This window comes from Lissotriton vulgaris, chromosome 4_1, assembly GCF_964263255.1.
Source record: "Lissotriton vulgaris chromosome 4_1, aLisVul1.2, whole genome shotgun sequence".
Lineage (NCBI taxonomy): Eukaryota > Metazoa > Chordata > Amphibia > Caudata > Salamandridae > Lissotriton > Lissotriton vulgaris.
The window spans coordinates 1,117,491,130-1,117,516,372 of NC_141691.1; the positions used below are offsets into that span (position 1 = coordinate 1,117,491,130).

General features: G+C 45.0%; 1 protein-coding gene across 1 annotated transcript in view; it reads right to left on the bottom strand.

Annotated features, from left to right (window-relative positions):
* LOC147722959 (dynein axonemal heavy chain 5-like) overlaps positions 1 to 25,243 on the bottom strand; it is a 1,378,573-nt gene that overhangs the window by 216,307 nt on the left and 1,137,023 nt on the right. Inside the window, exons 72-73 of the mRNA XM_086965349.1 lie at positions 23,927 to 24,274; positions 21,103 to 21,291 (exon numbers count right to left, since the gene is read on the bottom strand). Of these exons, the coding sequence (XP_086821475.1) occupies positions 21,103 to 21,291; positions 23,927 to 24,274 (537 nt within the window). The remainder of the gene's footprint in view (positions 1 to 21,102; positions 21,292 to 23,926; positions 24,275 to 25,243) is intronic.

Here is a 25,243-nt window from a genome sequence, read left to right on the forward strand (position 1 = left end):
GTAATTCTAACCGTACTAACCAGTAACTTGTATTTCCTTCCATAGGAATCCATTTCAATGGCAGGCCTGAGACATACTTTACAAGCTGCTTCTGTGGGGGGCACAATGAGTGCTGCAAGCTCACCAGCAGCATTTGATTTACAAGCCCAGGGCACACATGGTGCACTGTAATAGGGTCTGACAAGTAAATCAAATAACCCAATCATGGAGTCAATAATCAATACCTCAATTTAACATAGGGAACACTTGCACTGTGGCATTGATTAGCAGTGGCACAGTGCCCAAAGCATATAACTAGCAAAAACATATCAAAAACAGAGGAGGCAATCCGACAAAATGGAAGGGAGGCTCACACCAATGATGCCAGGTCTGACAGCCCTCCACTGCAACCTTCTCGCCCACCTTCAATGAAGCGCCCATGGCATAAACTAGACCGGGCCATTTTCACAGCCACTCTACACTCTCACCGCCCAGAATGGCCTACCAATTTAGAGGCAGCCTTTCCGAGGATGGGTTCATATAGCATTGGATAGCTGCATTCCGGCAAAAGTGACCCATGCCAAATGCACGCAAACCAATGCTTGGTATGATGAGTCTCTGAGCGCGGAAAAGTAAAAATGAAAAATTCTAGAACGAGCCTGGAGAAGTTCCTATGAGCCTACAGCAAAGATAATCTATAGGAACGTTGTCAAATCATACCAAAAATCGGTCCGGAAGACCAAGGCAAAGTTCTATGCCAACTTGATCAAGACTAGCAGCAATCTTAGTAAAACCATCTTCGCACTTATGAAGGAAATGAAAACCCCGCCTACTGCTAATAGAATTATATGTTCCAATGGGAGACACTAGCCAAATTCTTTATCAGTAAGGTGGGATGCATCTATAGTACATTTTGCTCGGGAAAGGCTTCCTCCGGGTCTCAGAAGAGTCCACTAGAAGACTTTGTCTCACTCGCTTCAGGATCTCCTGCCCATGTCACTCAAAGACATGGAGTCCCTGTCAGCCAAGGTAAAGTCAGGCTGTCCTGGCGACCCTTAGAAATCAGACCTCTTTAGAAAACTCTACAACTGCCTTCTATTGGAGAGTCAGGAGTTGATCAATAGATCATTGGCAGTGGCGGCAATTCCTAAGTCCTGCAAACATGCCAAAGTTATCCCCTTGCTAAAAAAACGACGTTAGATGCATCTCAGCCGACTAACTTCCATCGATTACCTCTGCTGTCTTGGATGGCTATAATCATGGAGTCTTATGTTAATATCGTCTTGACTCAATATCTGGAAACAAATTTGATTCTAGATACGTCACAAAATGGGTTCCGCCCCAGACATGGCACCGAATTTCCATTGCTTGCAGTCACGGAGCAGTTACATCCTGCCTTGGATGAGGCAGACGGCACTGATCCTGTTAGATCTGAGCGCGGCATTTGACATGTTCTCCCTTGACATCCTGCTACATCGGCTTTTTGGTAAGGTAAACTACCAACCTAGTAGAGTGACACAAAATCATTTGCCACGGGTCTATCTAGGTGGAATTGGCATCCTCTTTGCTAATACAAAATCATGTCTCTCTCATTGCATGGACGTTCGCCCTTCTTAAAGTGTGTAGAAGGGGTGCTATGTGTTAAAAAGAACATGGTAAAGCTATTTTTAAAATTTATGTAACTGCACAGTCTAACAGCTCTATTGATGGAACACAAGATAATAGGCCGGGGTGGAGTTTGCAGTGTTCTACTCTGTGGAACTTCGCAAAGTGCTGAAAAAACTCTGCATCGCATCGTGAAGTTCCATCAGTGGCTGAGTCTGTTAAGTTGCACTGATTTTTAGTGCCAAGAGTTTGTCCCGTGTGAAATGAGTGTGAACGGCACTAAGAATCGCGCCAGAGGGCATTGCTGCTTTCTGCTGCTCAAGGAGAAATTCTACATGAGTGGCAGTGTCAAAGCATGCAGTAGATCTCTCAATGCAAGTAGTCGCGACCTGCCAGGACCTCTTGCGTTGAGAAATCCTGCCAGGAGGAGGTCTAGCGCACATTTTTTTCTGGCGATCTCTAGCCAACTTAATGTTGGCGAATGGCTCAAGAGAAACAATTGCGTTCCATGTCACTTTGAAGAGTTTTGCAAACTCCACGCAGAGTGGGCAAAACTCCCCCGTCGGAGCGGAATTCTTTGACAACCCCTAACGATAATGTCTCTGTTTTTCTTCAACCAACCCTAAAGTTAATGCCCCTGTTTGGCTAATAAAACAGAGAATCCATCAGAGAACAGGTAGGGCAATGTAGAGAATTGGTAGCGAATATAAGTCCTGTGCATAAGTGACAAGGTTCCTGCACCTTGAGGATACCCAGTGTGATCCTTTGCAAATATCGGTTAATCTATGTTATATTTAATACGACATGTAAAAGGAGCAGTGTAAAGAAAGGGATATCTGTGTTACTAGTGGAAATTGGAACACTCACATGTCCATGTCAGGACTACAGAGCAGTATATAAATTGTACATAATGAGTAGCTACTTAGTTAACTAACCAGAGCCTCAGCATCACAAAATAGATGCTGCTGCCACAGACACAAGTCTGGCCTCCTACTGCTGACCGAAACTTGGCAGGGGAGGCCTGGACAAAAGGTTTCCTGTCGCAGGGAGGTGCTACACCTCCCCAGACAGGAGATAGTGGATTGGGGCAGGGTGGGCTGAATGAAACTAGACACTGCCTGGGGCACACAAGGTGTCCCATGCAAAATCCAGTCAAACCGGTTCTGGGGCACTCCAGCCCCAGTCCTGGTGCGAAACTGGACAAAGGGAAAGGGGTGTAACCACCCCCTTCCTGGGTCCCACCCATAGGAGGGACCTAGCAGGTAATCCAGCCCACAGATTTGGAATAAAGGTGGGAGCAGTGCCAGCGCACATCAGATTATCCTGACTGAAACTTATGAAACGAAACTCTGGACCCTTCGACATCCTACTCGATGTAGAAGACTGAAGAATCTCCCTTGTGGTCAAGGAGTGACCACCCTGTGCAAACAGCCACCATCCAGCACCTCACCATTTGCTTTGTTGCAGTTCCAGCCAGAACTCGGGCAACAGAGATCTACAAGACCCAGCTTTCCTGCCTTCCAACAGCCCGATCCACAGTCCCAGCGAATCTGAGACCCGTGGAGGCGACCTGAAGCGGGGGGCTGGCCATCTTGGAAAAACCACGAAGTGCTGACGGTGCAGCTCCCAAGGCTCCCTCGATGCTGTGCATTGGGGTTTGAGAAGCCCGAGCAGCTTTTGCACCAAAGCTCACCCCTCCACACTCACCGAGTACTGCGTGGGGCCCTTTTGCATTTTCCTGCTTGACGCGTTGGTCCGGTCGCTTGCCTGTTGGCTAGCGGCCCCAATACCGACGAACCTTTGAATTTACACTGCTAGTCTGGTTGCTCCAGACTGGCCCTCGCTCCCCTGAAAAGGAGCACCCGCTCTGACCTTGCTGGTCCGAGTAAGAAGCGATCTTCAAATCCTGCGTGGGTTGCATTTGCCAAGGTCTGTTTGCTCCGATCTGGAAGCCAACACCACCGACAGCGAGAGCCTTTGTGGGACAGCTAGGGATCCACTCCTGGAGATCCTTGGTGCCCCAGAGTCCACGTGGCAGCGGAGACAAGCTTCTCGACAACCACCTGATTGCGCCCGACATTGCCTGGTTCCTTCCTGGTCACTGCTGAGTGACCCAGACTCTGTCCCCTCTGCTTTCAGGTACTCTACATCTTCGATCCACCCTTGGATCCACCCAGACTCTTCTCTCCTGGCCGCCTGCAGCATCTTCATCTCCAGGCTCCATAGATCTACACGACGAAACCCGACACGACTTTGCACCTATGCACCCGCTTCCTGTGGGTGAGGTAACTCATGAACGCCAGTGCTCCTGTAGTGGCTTACACCTCCAGTGTCTAAGTCTAAAGTTTTGTATTTCTAGTCCAGTCGGAAGTTTCCTAAAACTGTAACTCGATAACTTTTACACGTGTGCTTTTAGCGCTGCACTCGAGTCCCGCGGGCTTCTCCCGACTTCATCACTGCTAGTCCTGAGTAGTCCCAGTGATTACCAAGGCCCTAGGCCTTACCACTGTTCGATTAGTGATACTTATGCCACTTTTTTGATATATGGTTTGAGTGGCCACCGGCCTCATCCATAAATGTGCAACTTTCATATGTTAAACTGTGCTTTTGTTTAAACGCTTGTGCTTCTGTACTCATAAAGAGTACAGGGGATTATTCTGAGAATAAATACATATATTTTTATAATATATAACTTGTGTGGTGTCCTTTCATTTGATATTACAGGATTGTATATGGTAAAACGGCTGGATTCACATGCCCTCTGAGTGTAGCCTGAAGGCTGCTTAGTCCATGCTACCCCTAGGATAGCTTGTCTATAAGGTTGACTTACAACCACCACCATAAGGGATTGTTTGGACTGATTCAAGGTGCCCGCAGAATTGTGGGCATCATACATCAGGCCAACTTCTCACAAAAATAATAAGTAAAAACATATACAAAGTCAATACAATAGAAGGAAGCACCTTTAAAACTAAATGTTTCAGCAGTCCCACTTTCCTTATAAGAAGTACATTTTTAATAACATTTAAAACAGCATTAACACATATAAGGGGAGAGTTATTTCTGGAAATATAATGAAGCAGTGTAATATCGTCTAATATTGGCCACTTAGTTGTTAAGTAGTTATCCAGATCATTTATATGAAGTAAAAATAAAAAGGGGCCAAAATAAATCCTTGCTGGATTCCCCGAAAATATTTAATACGTGCGATACAGTCTCCATTTTAGGAATAGCGAACCTTCAGAAAAGTATATCAATGCAGGGAACAAAGATGATCAACCAGGGCTTGTTCAACCTCCATGGACCCAAACAAGTCCCTCAATTTTGCATGGTTTAGAGTACTGAAGGTACAGGAGAGGTCCATAAAAGCTATGTGGATGGCACCTCTGCTAGCCTTCACATACTTCCTTAAAATCAACGATAAATATTAAGGCACTGCTCAGTTGACGCAATACCCAGACGAACACCAATCTGAACATCATAGATAATATTATTGTCCTCCGCCTATTTCTCCAGTCTAAACAATAGAACTTACCCCAAAATTTTAGAGGAAGCATAAATCAAAGATATGGGTTGTTAACAAGAGGAAAGATTTCTGTCTTCCTTCTTGAATCAGGGTATGATAATTACCCCTTTCCAGGAGTCTGGAAGCGGACTTGTTATTGCACAAAACATATTTGTCAGAAAAGGCCCACATAAGTCTGATTAGTTTTAAAGATATTCGCTGGAACACCATTTGGTCCAGCAGTTTTTCTATGGGCGCACTTATTGATGGCCTCGAGAGACTGATTCGAACTGCAAGAATTCTGAGTCTATAGCCTGATAGTTGTAAACTGATTTCTACGTAGAGTGGTCATACAAATCAGTTATAAATGTCCTGTGATTTGTAAATGTTGGACTTGGCCCTCGCTGCAGGGTCATCCCCAAATGATTTGCCTTCACCCTCCTGTTTTCACCTGATGTTGTTGGATTTTAGGACACTGCCCACTTTACCACTGCCAACCAATGCTAAAGTGCTTTTGCTCTCTCCTTCAAACATGGTGGAATTGGATTAGACCCAATTGAAACATTTGATTTACTTGTAAGTCCCTAGTAAAATGGTACTACATGTACCCAGGGCCTGTAAATTTATTGTTATAGTGGGCCTGCAGCACTTATTGTGCCACCCACTTAAGAAGTCTTTTAAACATCTCAGCCTGGCATTTCAGCTTGAGTGTGCAGTTTTAAACTGCCATTTAGATCTGGTAAAAATAATCCTGGCCTAAACCTTCCATTTTAACCCCTTCAATGCTCATGACGAGCTCAGCTCGTCATGAGGCACGGTTGAGCTGTGCTTATGACGAGCTGAGCTCGTCATGAACAATGGTAAAGCCTGGAAAGCAGCACAGGAGGGGAAAACCATCAGCAGCGATGGTGTTAATACATATATGTCACCCCTAGGATATGCCATACACAGCCCAGAGGACAAAGTGCGATGCATTTAGAAAGTTGGGCTTGTACTTTTAACTTTTACATGTTCTGGTAGGGAAAAACTCCTAAATTTGTTTTACTACTGCAAGGCATACCTCTCCCGTAGGATAACATTGGTTTACATATTACATTTAATAGGTGATAACTTTCAATTGGGTTCAAGGAAGGGAGGCAGGAAATTCACCACCACACCTAAAGGGGTGGAAACCTCCAGAAGCTTCTCCTATATCAATATGGGCACCAAGTATAAATATTGGACCCTCAGACCCAACTCTTCAGTACACCCCAGGACCTGTGGAAGACTGAGAAGGCTGATGTGCTGCTCTGCTGCAAGAGGGACCTTTAAATCTGCTGCCCTGCTGCCTGAGTGAAAAGAACTGGACCTGCTTCTTGAATCCAGGACCACCAGAGGTACTCCAAGGGCTAGTTGCACGGCCTTCTGATCAGAGCCTCAAGGACAGAAAAGGCTCCAACCACCTTTTATCCAGCACTTGGACTCTCTCTACTGTAAGTCTATTGTGGGTCGCTCTGAACCTCCATTGAGTTTCACGTTTTTAGCTTGATCTCGTTTTCTAATGGTGATTTTTTACATTCTTTGCGCTTTCAGAATAACGTACTGAGAAATTATTATACAGGCAGTTAATTCCTTAGTAAGCATTATCATTATGTAATTCATACACTCTGTCCAACGCTAGGCACATAGAATTGGATTCCCTTGTATTTGGTAGTCAAGTTGAATACAGATTAAGGGCTCCGGACAAAACAATGATTTGACACAGTGTGATTGGGACAGTGATTTTATTATATAAACAGTCTCTGCATTACATTTGACATTGGGGCCCTTCTGCTGGGATTGTCCTGGAATTTGATGCACTGTGGCTGAGAAGCAGTCCTGCTAACTCTGATCTCTATACTGTAAAGGAGAGATAGCCTGTTCTGCACAGGCCAGCTTCCTTATCTTCATACTCAGGTATGGGGGTTAGGCTATCACAATGGATCTGGCAGGGGATACTCCCACTGTGCTCTCAATAGTATAGGTAGTGCTAGGTAAGAGTATAATCATATGTTCACATATTAATGTCATAATTGTTGAACTGTTTCTCTTTTTTGCTGTTCTTGTAATGCTGGTAACAATGCTTTGTTTCGGGAAACATCCTTTACGACGCAACTTTTACCACGCAGTACCTTTACAACGCAGGTTTTTCAACGCAAGTCATTACAACGAATTGTGCTGGGTGGCGCTCTAGGATACGTAATAGTTTAATTTACTATCCAACACCTTCCCTACTATCCACGGGGACTGGAGTTGGAATAGTAAATTAAACTATTCACTATCCAGCACCCCCAACGCAAGTCGTTGTAACGACTTGCGTTGAAAAACCTGCATTGTAAAGGCATGCGTGGTAAAAGCATGCATTGTAACAACGTACATCCCTTTGTTTCTTCTCCCTAATAATTGCAGAGAACTCTCTCTATACAAGAATACTATTGTTTCAATAAATGTTTGAAATGTCAATGTGTATCTTCCTTGTGTTTACCTTGGTATGCAAAAGTAAACAATGAAAGGGTACTTCTGTTACCATGTTTTCATCAGAGAGTAAAACAGTGGTCATTTTCAAGGTTGCTGATACCATCTGGTACCCTGGCATTGTGAACTAGCTAGGAACCAGGCCAGGATTCTCTGATGGTATGTGTGAACTAAGGGGCTGATTACGATTGCGGAAGGCCCGTCACCGCCAGCCATGCGGTGGCAGTCCTTCAGCAATCGTACTGCAATTTTCCCTCACCGTATTACGATGCCAGAGGGAATCGTGCTCTGACCTTGGCAGACGCAAAGACCAACCGCAATGGGTCCGCCAAAACAATCTGACAGATTGCCTGGTGGACAGATCCGATTGCCAGAAATGGTGGTGGTGCCTAGCAGGCACTGTCCACCAAAGCCTGATGCATGGTATTGCTGGCCTTTCCATGGCATTGATGCCACCAGGGAAAGGCTGGTGGGGATTAAAGATGGGGGCCTGTTGCGGGCCCTCTTTGTTGTGGGGGAGGTGAGGGTGCAATGGGGTACCCATGGTACCCCCTACATTTCAAAGCAGAAAGTAGCATGCACCGTGTGGTGCCTGCCACGTAGTGCTGTGAAATGCACAACATGGAATTTAAACATTGCGGAGGGTGCTGCTGTCAGCAGTACCCACCGCAATGTTAAAATGCAGGATCCGCCTGCCATGGCGGGAGACGCATCTTGATCGTGTGTGCGGGACTGCCGCATGCATGGCGGTCGGTCCCGGTTTACACCAGGATGGCGGATGGACTCCAATCCATCCGCCAACCTAATGAACCCCATAGTTTCCATATTCTGAAGCTTATGTTATCCATAATACACAGTCCTACTTTCTCAGTAGGAACCGTAACACAAGTCCTAAAGTGCTAAAAGAAAATTAACTCTCTGCTTTCAAGCACTATATTTTAGCAAAAGCTGTTGAAAATAGCCAGTATTTTTCTATTTTACTATGTTGTTCATTAGTGCTGCACTGTGTGCATTTTGAATTGCGAATTGTGCATTTGTTACTGCTTGAATGTTATACTCTAACAATAAACAATAGAATTCATTTAGTTTAGATAGTGGAAATAATGGATTGCTCATCGCTGAAATACAAGGCTCAATGACGCCTTGATACTCTAATTGTAAAATAATTTCCCTAGCCAGGCATTTTGCTTCATGTTTAAGTGGGTATTGTGGTTGCACTTGTGGGCTGGACCTTAAGGGATAACGTGATAAGATATATCCTTATCCCAGCCTACATGACTGCGATATAATGCCGGGGATTGTGCAATGGCCCATTCTGCGGCATATGCTTGTTTGACAATGTCAGGAACAAGAACTGAGAACAAGGTATAAGCACATCTTCCACCTGTGAGACTTTTATAACAAACTCAGGTGGCCAAGCCATTTTCAGCCAAGAGAATGTCATAGGTTTTTGTTAAATTATCCTAGAATACTACTTTACCCCAAGTAGTGCCACCCCAGTACTGGACCCTTCAAAGTGCGTTTTTGAGTTAAAATATTGAGTTTTAAATTTCGACTGACACTAATATGGAGTTTTAAATACAGTGACACAGAAATATTGTGCATTTTTTACTTCTGTAGCGGGTTGTGAGTTTATAGGGGAATAGGGTGGGAAGTAATTTAATTATAATAAATTATTGAATATATTTATTTATAACTATTTTTGGGGAGACTTTATAATGTTAACTTTGTTTTGAAATTTTTGGAGTCAATTTTAGGTATGTGTTGTGGGTTTTATAGGGGTAAAGGGTGGGAAGTAATTTATTTTTAATTCATGACTAGCTGATAATTAATAATAATAATACATCATTAATTATTAATTAATTTGTGTAATAGTTTATATATTTTTTGTGTGTGGGTTTTCGGTTTATGGGGTGAAGGGTGGGGAGTTAATTAATTTACTTACGTTATAATTAGTTGTCAAATACTATTAGTTATTTAATTGAAAACGTTTATTAATTGTGTAATTAATTATTTTACTGTTTAATTTTAGGTGTGGGCTGTGGGAATTATTGGTGTAAACGGTGGTAAGTTGATTAAATTGTATGTGCTTTAATTTGTTTTTTAATGAATAATATTTGTTTCATTTATAATTAATTATGTTAACTAAGCAAATACATTTGCTTTTTATTTTCGATGTTGGTTGAGAGTTGTGTGGTCGTCATAGGTGTTTGGCTGGGATTCCGGCGTAGAGTGCGTTGCCATAGTCCAGCCTGCTGCTGACGAGGGCCTGTGTCACTGTTCTTCTTGTTTCGGTCGGGATCCACTTGTAGATCCCGCGGAGCATGCTGAGGGTGTTGTAGCAGGAGGAGGAGACGGGGTTGACCTGTTTGGACATGGAGAGGGAGGAGTCGAAGATAAATCCAAGATTGAGTGCATGGTCGGTGGGTGTCGGTGCTATCCCCAGAGTGGTTGGTCAGCAGGAATAGTCCCAGGCTGAGGGGTTGGGTTCGAGGATGAGGACCTCCGTCTTGTCCGAATTCAGTTTCAGACGGCTGCTCCTCATCCAGTCGGCGATGGCCTTCATTCCGTTGTGGATGTTGGTTTTGGCAGTGCGTGGGTCCTTGGTGAGGGAGAGGATGAGCTGAGTGTCGCCAGCGTAGGAGATGATGTTGAGGTTGTGGTGGCGGGCCACTTGTGCGAGGTGAGCAATGTAGATGTTGAACAGCGTCGGGCTGAGGGAGGATCTCCCTGGGGGACACCGCAGATGATGTTGGTGGCTTCGGATCCATTTGTGTGTCTGTTTGTGTAGGTGAGTTTGCGTATGTGTATGGTGTATGTTAGCTCTGGTCTCTATGTGAGGGAAACGTTTATTGCTGTTGCCCATCTGGTAACGTCAGAACAATTGGTAGTGACAAAGACTATCTATTTTTGGTGTGGATACCACACATATAGACCTGGGTCCAAGAGCAGCTGAAAACTTCACTGAAAAAAAACATTTTGTTTCTGGACTGATATGGCTGCATCATATGAATCGTGATAAGCGCTTTAACGCCCATCATGGGTAGCAAGCGCTACATAAATTCAAACCTTTTTCACTTTCCTATCCCTCCACTATCCTTCTGAATCCAAATAACTGACTAACATATCCATCACTCAAATTACTTTCATATTTTAACTATACTAATTCACCACTAATCCTTTCTGGGTTCCGAAATAGTGTTCTACTCGCCAAAACAACTCTTCAACTCCCCATCAAGGGTAGCAATCGATATATAAATGCAAACCTTTTTCCCTCTTCTATCCTTCCACTATCCTTTTCAATTCAAATAACTGACTAATATATCCACCACTTAAATTACTTTCATATTTTCACTATACTAATTCACCAATAATCCTTTACGGGTTCCGTAGTAGCGTGCTACACACTGAAAAATGTTTTGATGCCTCGTCAGGGTAGTAAGCACTACAAAAATGTGCATGTAATTTTACTCATTGGACCCACTGAGTCATCAGTTGCATGTTGAATAGCCAGCATTATTTTACATTCTCTATTATGCACAACAGAGTGTGTGAATTACAGTAATTAATATTAATTTCCTAAGGACCCGAATTTTGGTCACAAGAACACAGAATCTGAGATTTTAGCAGTTGTCACACTATAGCCCATGTTTTGTATTTAGCACACCTAAAGAAAATGCAAGTTGTGTTACTTGTTCCTCAGTTAGGCATACAATTCCTGCAAGCAAAGCATTATGCATTTGGACTGTTCTTATATTTATTTCAGTAAAGAGGATGAACAAATTACTTTTTTGGTAGTGATCCCTACGGATGGTGCTCTATGAGCCTACAGATTCTTCCTTATTTAAATATCCCCAGAAGCCATACTGGATCAGGAAAAGTTTGTATTAGCTCTCAAGCACTGGTAGGTGGCAATTATCTCCATCTCCACTTTAGGTACTACCCTGATCATTGACTGTGTGACTCTAAGTTGGCCCCAGCATCACCACGCATTTGCACATGTGCCATTAAACATAAATTGCAATGGGGCATCAATTTTGGGTTTCCTTGTTCTAATGTATGGTTAAAAGATAGTAGAAGCCCAAATTGAAAGATACATTTAAAAAGCATAATAACTGGGCATAAGCTAATGGCATATTTTAGGTTGGGACTGAGCAGTGCATGCACTGCTCTACGAGGCATGTATTCAAGTATGGACTTGAAGCACCGCCAATTTCCAGCCCATCTTTTCAATTGGCTCCTCTTACTGTCCTTTCGAAATCGTTGGTTTTGATTCATGAATAGGCTTAGTAGTACCTCCTTGGTACCGCCTTGTCTGCATTTGAAACCTCCCATAAGGACTGGACTTTTTACTTATCTTATCTTATCTTATCTTATCAAGAATTTATAGAGCGCACGTTCACCCTAGAGTTTCATGGCGCTTACTGATATACTCTGGGAAATTACTGCTCAGAGACTGAGAGAAATTAAGCCAATGCATGGGCAAACAGCCATGTCTTGAGGAGTCGCCTGAACTGGAGAATAGTGACACAGGAACGGATTTCACAGGTAAGAGAGTTCCACAATTTAGTGGCAAGAGTTGCGAACCTGCGTCCTCCTTTGCGTTGAAATTTATAACGGGGGACACTCAGAAGAGTTTGTGATGCAGATCGTAGATTGCGCGGAGAAGTATACTTGGGCAAAAGTTCTTGAATTAATTTAGGGCTGCGTGAATGGAGGGACTTAAACGTCATACAGGCGGCCTTAAAAAGTACGCGCTGAGTAATAGGAAGGCAATGAAGTTGCTTCAACAATGGTCTTGCAGATTGCCAACGCGGGAGACGGTAAATAAGTCTGGCTGCCTGATTTTGAGCAATTTGAAGGCGTTTGCTGAGAGTAGCCGGAAGACCCAGGTAGATGGCATTGGCGTAGTCTAGATGCGACAGCACCAAAGCCATCACCACCTGGGTCAAAGCAGATTGAGTGAGCATCCGGCTAATCTTCCTTATTTTCCGAAGTTGGAAGAAACACGAAGATACCACTGAGTTAACTTGAGGTCTCATTGATAGTTCTTCATCAATAAGAACCCCCAAGCTTTTGACAGAGCTGGAAGGAGTGGGGGGAAGGCCCAGATTTAAAGGCCAATAAAGTGGACCCCAAAAGATCTTACTTTTGCCAAAGAGAACCAGCTCTGTCTTCTCAGGGTTCAACTTCAGTTGGTTACCGTCCATCCACTGGCGTATAAAAAGCATGGTGGATTGAAATTGGTGGACAGAGTCTGGGGAATCATCAATAGTAAAAATGAGTTGCAGATCATCTGCATAATTAAATGTAGTGACTTTAACAGTTTTAAGGAGTGAAGCAAGGGAAGCATATAAATGTTCAACAGGATGGGTGATAGGGAGGAGCCCTGAGGCACCCCACAAGTGGTAAGAAGTTTGGAGGATGAAAAAGGCGGTAGGGTGACGGCATGAGAGTGGTCACAAAGAAAGGATCTAATCCAGTCATGTGCGAGGCCGCGTATGCCGGCTAGTCTGACACGGTCGAGCAGAATATCATGGTCGACTGTGTCAAACGCAGCCGACAGATCAAGCAAGACCAGGGCCTGAGGAGTGCCCAAGTCTGCATTGTGGCGTAGGGAATCTAGGACTGCAGTGATGACCGCCTCAGTTGAATGCGCCGGACGGAAACCGGCTTGTGCAGGGTCCAAAATGTCAGACTGTTCAATGAAGCTAGACAAATGAGATGTGACGTGGGCTTCAAGCACTTTAGCTAAATATGGTAACAAAGATATTGTCCTGTAGTTAGATAGGGTAGTGGGTTCCATGCCTGATTTTTTTTGCAAAGGCATTACCACTGCCTCCTTAAAAGAAATAGGTACTACACCTTGATTTAACTGAGAGCCAATATAGGAAGAGGAAAATCAGTAATTACATTTTTTAGGACATGAGGGGGGCAGCAGTCTCGTGGAGATCCCGACTTAATTCTTGCCATAAGAGCGCACAAGGACTGGACGTCCAACAGAGAAAAACGATCAAGGGAGAATTTATTGGGGGTATGAGTAAAGTCAGGGGACACAGGGTAGGTGGGTAGGATACTGGACTTTATAAGTGTAATGTTATCCAGAAAATACTGGTTGAGGGTGTTACAGAAATCTTGAGTTATTCTAGGTTTAGGCTGAGTTCTGGCAGGGTTCGATAGTTTGTCAACGATCGAAAAAATGTCTTTAGATTTATTATTGGAAAATTCAATTGCATTGGAAAAGAATTCTGTTTTTGCTAGGAAAATGGCTTTCATATAGGCGGAACGGGCGACTACATAATCAGTCTTTCTGAGCGGGTCATAATTCTTTCTCCACTCACGTTCTTTTTGAAGAACGATTAGCTTTTTTGCCCTAAGGTCTGGAGAGAACCATTTATGCGCGTCAGATTGACGCAGAGTCCTCCGTTTTTTCAAAGGGGCGTGTGTATCACTAGCTTTAGTAAGCCATCCAGAAATGTTGGCTACGGAATGGTTAAGATCAGTATTGCAAGCCAGGACTGAGTTCTTCAGGCTCTCCAGAAAGGCTGGCAAGTCAAGAGAACCCCACTTCCTAATAAAACCTTCCCTGGAGTCTTGATTTACAGAGGGATTAGGAACGGAGATGTGAAATTTGACCAGAAAATGATCAGACCATATGCATGGAAATATAATGGGAGGTGAAATACATTGGGCCCCATTAGGACGGCGGGCAGGCAAAGCCCGCCCGCCATCCTATCGGAAATCGGGACCGCCCGCCCTATGGGCGGGGTCCCGCATGCACCATTAGGATGTGCCCGCCACAGTGGCGGGCACATCCTGAATTTATAGTATTGTGGCGGGCGGAGCTCTCTGCTTCGCCCGCCACAATACTAAAAATGCTTAGTAGCATTTACGTAATCAAAGCGGCAGGCACCGCGCGGTGCCTGCCGTTTTGATTATGCAAATGCAGGGGGGTACCACAGGTACCCCCCGTGTGCCACCCCCCTTTGGCCTTCACTCCGGGGGCCCACAAGGGGCCCCCAGAGTAAACACCGTCTGCCTTTCCGTGGCGGCATTGCTGCCGCGGAAAGGCATTGCACAATGCGACCGGGGTGGAAAAGTGGCGGGCGGTGTTTCCCTCCATTGCGGTCCCCCCCGCCATTGTAATGTGGCGGGGGAAGAGGGTGGCGGGCGGTCATTTCTGTCGGGTGGATCGCCACCGCCACCATGGCGGTGGCGATCCGCCCGACTTCCTAATGGAGCCCTAAGACTTGTAACTTGTGCTGTTACACGGTCTGCTTTATCTAGTCAGTGAGCACTATTTTCTTTAATGATTTTCCACTATTACACCCACGATGTGCTTTCCTACAATGCAGCATGCCGCCTGTTTTGATACTTTTATTAGTAATGGCGGCCGAGTAGCTTTAACTGTATTGGCCACCTTTCTCTATTTATTCTCTATGTCAGTGCGGTCCACTTTAACTATAGTGGGCGCACGTCTTATTTATTTAATTTGTGAACTTCACAAACAAATTTATTTTTTTGTAAAAGTGCCCCATGCCGTGCTTTCACTTTAATGGCGGCCACATCCCTTTCTTTGGACGCGGCTCACTGTTACCTGAATACGGCGAGCAGCATCTAAAGAAAGGGGTGTGGCCACCATTAAACGGTCTCGCATTTGCAAGAGTTTGATCTATTAGCATTATAAATGACAATGTCTTTTATATGTCTGTTGGTTTTTAAAACACATAAATAAAAGGCATCGTCATTTACAATGCCAATAGCTTAAACTCGAGCAAATGTGAGATCTATTGCATTGCAAATGCTTATTTAACGAAAGGATCAGCCTGGCAGCAAATTTCAGCTGCTGGGCCCTTCAAGGAAATAAAGTGTTTAAAAAAAAACATGATGGTGGGGGCAGCAGCAAACAGCAGTAGAAGGAGTGGGAGGGAAGTAAACTCTTGAGCGGGTAGCAGAAGAGTAAGGGTTAAAAAATAAAACAATTAAAAAGAAAGATGAGGAGGGGTGCAGGAAGTAACTAAGGAGCTGGGACTAAGGGGAGCAACATAGAAACGATGGGGCAGGAATTTGAGGTGAGATGCAGCATGTGAGGTAGAGAGCAAGAAAAACACCTACATATCATAGCTACAGACCTTGCTGTTCCAGTTCTCCAATGGTGGTGGTGGAGTCAGAATTTTTGTACGCATGTTTCTGGGTTATAACATAATCTTCTTATCTGCTTATTGAAGGTTTTTGTTCGTACACCACAGACAACTCCTGGTCCCACCCAGTACCCCCTTCTAGCTGCTGCTATGCTCCCCTTCTGGACCCCTTCCCGTACCATACACATGCCCCCCACCCTCTGAACTGACCCACTCACTGCAGGTCACCTTGTTCAATGTGAATGGATCAACACACTTTATCAAGAGACAGAAAATCCTCTCTGTCCTGAGAACTCAGCACCCCGCTAAAGCACTACTCCAAGAAACACATTTGTTCCCTGCTGAACGTGACAAACTTAGGCGGGAATGGGTTGCATGGTGCTAAGTGTCAGCAGGACTCAGAAAGTCCTTACACGCCCTACTACTCCTTTAAACCATAGAATGAGCAGGGTGGCCATTTTGTTCTGCGATTCCCTGGCTGTCCTTAGACTGGGTATGTGGAGGGACCCTTTGGGCAGGTACATCTGTACCAAGGTTGGGATCCACAATGAGACCTTGATTGTGGGTTCTATCTATGCCTCTGTGGGGGACAAGACAGATCTCTTCACCAGGCTGGCCAAACTCCTCCTTCCCATTGGGGCGCCGAAGGTGCTCATAGGGGAGACGGGAACATGCCCCTAGACCTGTTCCTCAACAATTCTGGAAACCACGCAGCCAGACACCCACGGGACCGATTTATCTTTTCTGACATCATTAACGACCATGCTTTGATGGAGCCCTGGCGACTGACACATCTGAGGGACAGGGATGAAACTTTCATCTCCTGCACATTGGCACCCATTCCCAGCTTGATTTCTTTCTGTTGTCTGTTAAATCGGTCCGTAATTTACAGCAGCCTTAATTCTTCTGAACAGTACCTCGGATCACGATTTAGTGTTGATTGGCCTGGACCTCCGAATGTTACAACCCCCACATGTCCGTTGGTGAATGGATATAGAATGGAATAAGACCCCTGAAAACAAAGACAGGCTGGGTCAGTACCTCAGGCAGTATTTGGAGGATGATGTTGGGTCTGCGTCCTCTGCACAAATGCTATGGGTGTCTCTTTGCTAGGCAACATGATGAGCGACTCTGCTGACGTTAAGTGTCACTGTGAGACGGAACGGTGTCGGGTAACTGACCTCATGCATCGTCTGACTCAGGTGTACAACACTGGGCCGACCCCCACCTTTCTTAAGGAACAGCTTAGGCCAAAATATGATCTGAAGTTCCACTACACAGGTGGAGTCAGCACTCTTTCACCTGTGGCAGTGCCTTTATCTGTGGGGGAGAACAAGCTGACCACTTATTGGCTGCACATACGAAGCTAGTGCAATTCCATTCTGTGATACGCGCGATCAGGACCACCCATAACATGCTTCTTACTGACCTGCTTAACATCCTTCAGGAGTCTCTCAACTTTAATGAGACTCTCTATTCCCCGACAGAGCAAGAGCCTGCTCCCACAGAGTGGATATATATGGCTGACCTTGTTCTACCAGCGTTGTTGCAAGACCAGCGAAGTTAGTCAGTACTGATATGAGCAATGAGGACATTTCCCAGGCCATTGATGAGATAGTAAACCATGATGGTCCCAGGAGATGATGGTGTCCCAATTGAAACCCTTTTTGAGCAAGTTGTTTAGATAGATATCTTTTGCGGGAGCTACCCTCCCAGAATATAATAAGGTGTGTATCTCCTTGATACCCAAACCAGGTCGGGCCCGCTTCAGTGTGCCAGCTATCACCTGATATCTCTCATCAATGTAGACATGAAGATTTTGGTGAAGGTCTTGGCCACCAGACTCCAAATTTATATCCCACTCCTGATACACCCTTCTCAAGTTTGGTTTGTGCCTGGCCATACCTCAGCGAGTCACCTGAGGACGCTCTCCCATCTGCTTTGGCAGGTTCAGCAGGATGATGCTGAGAAGGTTCTTATCTCCCTTGACACTGAGAAGGCGTTTGATTGGGTGGAGTGGCTGTACCTTTTTTGGGAGATGGACCCCCATGGGGAGCCATACATAAATACGGTTCAGTGGTTTTATGCAACACCTACACCCTCGGTGACCTGCAGGCATTTTTCCTCAGCCTTTTTCTGCTATCCAGCATGGGACAAGACAGGGGTTTCCATACTCTCCCTCGCTATTCTTGCTGGTTCTAAAGCCGCTGGTGCCTAAGATTAGTAATACATCTTGCAATCAGAGGATAGCCGCAATGGCAGGTGAAAAGAAGGGATTTTTTTTATGCGGACGATATCTTGGTGATGCTCTCCAAATCTCTGGACTTGATACTTGTCCTCGTGCAAGACATAGAGTCTTTTTCACCTGCTTGGGATACCGTATAAACTGGTCAAAATGTGAGGCTATGCCAATGAAGCTGGTCTCCACGGTGGCGTCTCTAGGGGGTGTACCCTTCACCCGGAGGCCAGCATGCCTAAGTAGCTGGGGGTGTATTGAGTATCTATCTTTCCAGGGTGATCTGTGATAGCATCACTCCTATTATTGACAAAGTGAGGGCTGAATTTACGACTTATTCGGTACTGAATCTGTCCCATTGGGGCTGAGTACAAATTATCAAAATGACCGTGATTCTGAGGCTTAATTACATTTTTGGAATGCTTCCTTTGAAGATCCTCAGGGTATGCTATGGAAAATCGACTAGCTGACCCAGACCTTTGTATGCGAGGTACGCAGACCTTGCATTAAAGCCATCAAACTGTACACCAATACTACAGCGAAGAGACTGTGCATGCCAACTGCGGAGTCCCACTGGCTGGCCTCGCAGCTAACGCACATTGTACAAATGTGGAAGCCGGCTAATGAAACACACACATGGGTCCTCTTGGAATGGCATTTACTGCAGATGAAGGGGATCCCTCACAACTCTCTACACAGCACAAACAGACTGGCCACCTTGGTATCCTGATCATATACGTCATGCATTACATTTGGCATCGTTCCCATCATTTGCTTGGCTCTTCTAGTATGGTCCATCTCAAGGCACCAATGTGGAGAAACAAGGATATCACTGTTTAGGAGGCAGAGGTTGATTGGTCCTGGTGGAGGGACAGTGGCATACGCTCTGTGGAAGATTTGCTATGTGGCGGCGAAGTGGTCCCATTTGATACCCCCATGTGTGAGTACTGGTTGCCGCACTCACGCCACTGGAGACACGCCACTGGAGACATTAACAGGTTACTCATTGCCTATGACACACAATGGGGGCTCCCCTCAAGATCTTAAGACCGACCCTCTGTTGCATTATACGCTGACGTGAAAGGGGCACAGGGGCATCATGGCGGGACTGTATATTACCCTGATAGATGCCCATTTTTCACACCCCAGCACTCATAATTTATTCTGCTGGTGGGGCAGAGGCTAGGCATATCACTCTGAACAAGACTGGCACAACCTTTTGGAGGAGCTTGATGGCTTCCTTCAGGAAGATAGGCTGACATTTAGTTGTTTTTAGGTCTTCCACCAATGGCACTGGACACCAGACCAGCTCTATAGGGGATACACGACAGTGGACTCCATGAGCTGGAGGTGTGATGAACCAGACTGTGACATTGTTCATGTCTTGTGGGAATGTGTGGTGCTTCCCTACTAATGGCGTGCAGTTTGGAACACAATGATGACCAGAGGCGCAACTAGAGCCAAATTTCGGGGGGGGGGGGCTAAAAAAAAAAATCGGGGGGGGGGGGCTGAACCTTTCATCAGTAGGCAGAGTGGGGCTGCAGGGGCTCTTAGAAGGGGTGAAACAACTGCAAGGCCTAATTAGCATTTAAATGGTCTTGTAACGACCTGTGAAACGTTCGGGTGCGGCTCTGTGTGTGCCCGGGATCTGTCTCATCCCGGGCTGCCACACACGACGGGGGGTGCTGAAGCCCGGTGAGTTCAATGGGTGTTGCGCGCCTGATGATGACCAACATAGGGGTGACGCCATGACTGATGGCATGACTTGCCTTGCTTAATGACATGTCCACATTCTTGGACTTGAAATGCCATGGTAAGTGCTGACTGGTTACAGCCTTTGCAGTGACGAAGGTGGAAATATTGCGCCCTTGGAAATCAGCTATGCCACCGTCTTACAACATGTGGCTGTACGATGTGCATGACATGGCCACTTATGAAAAAGTCACTTCTAAGCTGAAGTTCGAGGAGTTCTGGGGTCCCATCCTTCACCTGTAGGTGCTGCCCCTGGCATCTACCAGTCCTGCTCCCTCTACTGTTTCCAGCCTCTGGATTTGTCTAGCTTGAGGGATTGGTTACCAATGGCGCGGCCGGGTGCCTGGCTCCATGCATTTGCTGCTGCACACCCTTGCCTCCTCTGCCCCTGTCTTCACTTGTTCTCCATCCCTGAACCACGGGGGGATCTTCCTTGTAACGTCGTCCCCATCTGGAGGAGTTCTGTGTTGATTTTCTTTTTATCACTGTCTTCACAGTTGTTATTGTTTCTATGGGATCATGGATACAGCAGTCGGATTGTTTTCTGTATCTGTTACATGCTTGCTGTATGTGCAAAAACCCAATAAAGAATTGAGATATAAAAAAAGTTAAGAAATTGACAAGAAAGCCAACTAATGTTAAGCATAGGCTGTCCCAAAACCTACTATAACTATTGGTTTTGCTCAAAACAGGCCTTAGACAACAGGCGAGACCTAAAAAGAAAATGCCACTGTTTAAAATTCACATTGTAACTCTAGCATATTACGGTCTGTAATCCAAATGTCATCCGGAACAGCAAGCCATCATCCTTCCCACAGAGGTTAGTATAGCTGGCGGCAATAGTTTGACACATTTCATGGAAATTTTCCATGGCGGCTGACACAAATCCCAAAGTTCCAGCAATGACACTCGCACGCAAAAGACAAAACATTTATTTGACGGGCTTATTTAAGCCATTATAAAAATGCATCTCAAAACACTTTTCGTGCGAGTAAACAGTAATTATATACATTTTATGGAAGTTAATTTCCACATCAATTGTTACAGTGGATTCGCATGTTAAATTCATGCATCAGACCCCCCCCACACACAAAGAGTTCCTTCTTTTTGTTGAACACCGCTTATGTCTCTAGTCACTGCTGTGACCACTGTTGAGTTTACGCGATGTGACCACAGTGGCACTGTGCCAGTTGAAGTGTGCTGACGGCCATTTTACTGCCCCTCAGCATTACTTCCTGTGTCACCCGTGATTGTATCACATGATATTCTTGGCGGACACCGAGAGCAGGGATCAGTAAACAAAAGAACAAATGGTCATTTAGGCGAACCCTACAATAATCTCATGACGTGCATGTATCTCTTTATCTTTTAGTGCCTGGGAATGTGCCTACCTCATGAGGGATATAGTCGGGTGGCAATTTCTCCAACATCTCATTGGCGAGGCGCTGCACTACTGCTTCCCTGGTTTCTCCACCACCGCCACCACTGTCCTTGGGCTGGATGTTAACGATTGTGCTTAGCGTCTCATTAGCCATATTGGTCTGATATGTTATGTCGGCGTTTCCATGTAGGCCAAATACCTAAACATTTAGGAATATACAGACAAAATATCATTCGATTTAACAAAGTCTTCAATCCATATGGATGGCAAGCAGAGGTACATCCACAAACAGTTACAGGTATTAACTCATATCGCTCTGTACTGTTCTTACAGTTACTAGCCCCCCTTACTCTCAGAAATCCCAACCCACTTGCAATCATGCTCACTAGAAAAGCGCTTCTGGCTTCAGCTCATGGGAGTGGCCAGAGGAAGGGTAATGACGTCAACCTGTCCCTTCCATCAATGAAAAGCAGTGGCTGAGGTCTAAGCGGCATCATAGTATTTCAAGACCTTGACACACATCCTGTATTCTACTTGACGTATCATGATTACTACTGTCCCCACCTCAACTTAATAGTAAGGCCCCTGAACCCTAAAAGACAAACAGTGATATAAATTATTCCCATGTTCCCATGTCAAGCTTTGAAAAAGCTCTAGGCTAAATGGTCAGGCAAAGAGAAACGTGTCGGCTGTGCATTAATAAACGAATGTTTTATATACAACTTGCTCCCATCTAATTCCTCTCTAAATGATTTTTTGTGTCGAATTTTGATCCCAACTGATGTACCCACACTTAGAGGATAGGAGGCTCTTGCATGTGTTCTCTTCTTGGATCACAAACGTTCTGTTAGTTTTAGCAACTTGTGAGTTATTAGCAATTAAACAGCAATGTCTAACAGTAGGTCAGGGTCTCCGAGGGACATCTGGTGGGATTTACCGACCAGTTAGAGGAGTCCAAAGGGGGGTCAGAGCTGGATGAAGTAACTAATCACAAAAAGTTTATTTCAAGGCTAGCTGGCCTATAAGGTCTCTGAGGGTACACTGGGTGATTCAGAGAATTAGACAGCAGGCTGTGGGTGTTTAAGAGTGACCTAGGGGTGTCTCAAGGCAGATCGAAGATTTCTACAGCCTGCCATAGAGTCTCTGAAGTCCTATTGGCCCAGTCTGAGGCATCCCAAGGGTCTCTGTGGGCCATCTGGGAGTTCCAAAGGAACAGCAGGGGTTGTATGATAGACATCTTTGGGGCATTGAGGGTGAGGTGACAGCTACGATTCGATATCTGCAGGTGGCTAAGGTTCATTTGGGCTTCTCTGAACATTTCTGAGGACATACTAAAGGTGTTTCTGAGCCAGCCGTGGATGTTTAGAGGTTGGATGAGGGCTTATAAACGCCATCTAATTGTGTCTGAATGAAAGCGGATGCTTACTGATAGTTGGCAAAGGCTGTCTAAAGGCCTGCAAAGGGTCTCTGAAAGTTGCTGAGGGCTGGTGGTGCCATGTAAAGGTCACCTGAGGAGCGTATAACCACCTGTGTGCGACTGAGGGCAGGCTGAAATCATGAAAGGACCGGCTGGTGTTTTTTGGAAGTGCGAGTCCTGCATAGCCATGCTAGTGTTTTCTGAAAGTGCATTAAGCGCCTCTGAGAGAAGGGCAGAGCTGTTCAAGTAACAGCTCTGGGTAACGGTGACTAGACTCGCCGACTCGGCACACTAGTAGCAAGAACAGACAGGAAACAAGTCTCATACGAGCCCTGTTATCCTTTGGTAGTTTCCACTCCCTGCCTTCCCCTAATCCCCCTGCAGCACGTGCGTTGCTTCTGAAATGCTATGGGTAGGACAAGAGTTCAACCTTGATGTTGCATCAGAGGCCAGAGTTCAATGTCAATTCTGCTACCCCAGGCATTCTGGTGAGTTAGCACCTGTGCATAAAAACATGAATGACTCAAGCGGGTGCTGTTTCAAGGGTTCAGTTCCTGCTTCCGGCCTTTGCTCACTCAACCGCCTCTTGGAAAAAAATCCTCGTTCAATTATTTTTATTTATCAGAATGATTCATAGGGTTTTTAATAAGCAAAGTGTTCAGCTTTATGATCAGCCTTTGCTCCTATTTCATTTTTGAATCTCCTGCCTGGAGGGTATTTGCCAGATGTATGGGATGCATTTACATACCGCCAATATATGAGCATAATGCAAAGCTTATCAGTTAGACTTTCAAAAAGGAAACCATGAATAAAGCACTGAGGAGGCAAACTTTGTTTTTTGTGCGCTCGTTCTATTTGCTGACTGGACATACTTTACATCTTTGTGCACTGTTGCTTTTTTTATTTGAGCCTCATAGTTTCTTTTTATTACTTCAAGCAATATCATATTTATTCATAGATTTATTATCTATATTAGAATTTGCCACGATGGAAGGTGAAATCAAAGAGCAAGATTAGTTCACTGCTGCAATGCAGTAGTGTTTGATTAGCATTTTATTTCAAAATGTCTGGATTTCATTTTTTAAAGAATATTATTATCCGTGATTCGCGTACATCTGAAGGTTGATTCACGGATTGACATTATTTGGAGCTTATGTTGAGCACTGTTGGCCATTATTAGACAGCATCATACAGAATTCGGCTGCAAAGGCTGACTTCATGAAGGATTCAAAGATCTCGGTTATAAATTAAATATGGAAAGTTTATCAAAGTCCTATAATAATTGCTTTAGGATTTTACCATATGTACCCCTGATATATGAAGTCCCTATCCTTAATATTAACAAAAGGCTTACTGACAAATTATTAATGTGCTAATGTGAGTATAGTTAGCATGATTTTCGTATGTGCATGTTTACCTCCGGGGTATCCACCATCGGCAACAGCTCGATGTGCTGGAGATATTCGTCTATGGTCTTGCCTTTTGGAATATTGTAGCCCTTGTAGAAGCAGAATTTGTCAGAAAACATATTGTCACCAAACCATACTTTGGAGAAGGTGTTGAGAAGGTTTTTGTCCAGATCATCAGTGACGCGGCCTCCGTACTGCACTTCTCCAAGCATGTATCGAACACAGCTCCAGTTCACCCCACGCTTAATATCAACCTCATCCAAATGGTTCTGTACAAACTGGACACTGGCTGCGAAGTCTGCTTGGTTGAACTCATAAGGAATGTTCCAGCCTAAAGGACCAAACTTTCGCCGTTCCTGTGGAAATAGACAAGAGAGTATGCGTGATCTTAATTGCCATAGACCAACATGTCATAAAAATAAGCAGTCCATGAGTGTTTAAGCATTAAAGAGTTACTGACACAAATGATTTACGGTCACAAATGTGCACAGAACTTTATAAAGTGCATTTAGACAGGCTTAAGGCATGAAGAGAAGCATAGAATTTAGCATTACCTATGTGGGTCGTCAATGCGGTTCAGGGGTCGGTCTGCCACCCTCCATGGATGGACTTCCCATGATGCAATGCATGGTGATGACGAGCTGAGGGTTCTCTTAGCAGGGACATTACCCACCTGGGACCCACTAGCTGTCTTTAGCAGTAGGCTTGCAGGATGAAGCTCTTAGCATGGTACCAAACACCAATGTGTTATCAGAGTCAGTTCAATGAGGACAGGAATCATCCACATGCAGGGACGTAGCTCAGTCAGTGACTGAGGGTGGGGTTTAGCTTTAGATTTCAAGACAATCAAGCTGGCATATCACATTAATCGTTATGGGAGAAGCAGAGCATGAGGTGGGCTTAAGGGTCAGTGGAAAGGGAAGTGAGTGTGGGTTGTGAGGGGCACTTAAAACAAAGGGGCATATTACCAAGCAATAGCGATAATTATCGCTATTGCTTGGTTAGAGACAAAAATGTATCGCCGACCTGCGGCGATTTTTATCACAGATAAACCTTGGTATTACCAAGGTTTATCGCAAATGCGATAAATATCGGCCGCAATGCATGAATATCGCTGAAAAGTCAGCGATATTCAGGCATTACCGAGCTAATGCTCTTAGCCATGTTATCCACCTCCCATTGGATAACATGGCTAAGAACTGCTCAGGGCAGGTGTTAGCTTTTGGAGATATTCGCGCTTAGAGCGAATATCTCCAAAAGTTGGTAATAGGAGATAGCAATGTTAGCGACTGTTTCCAGTCTCTAACATCTTGGCACACCCACTT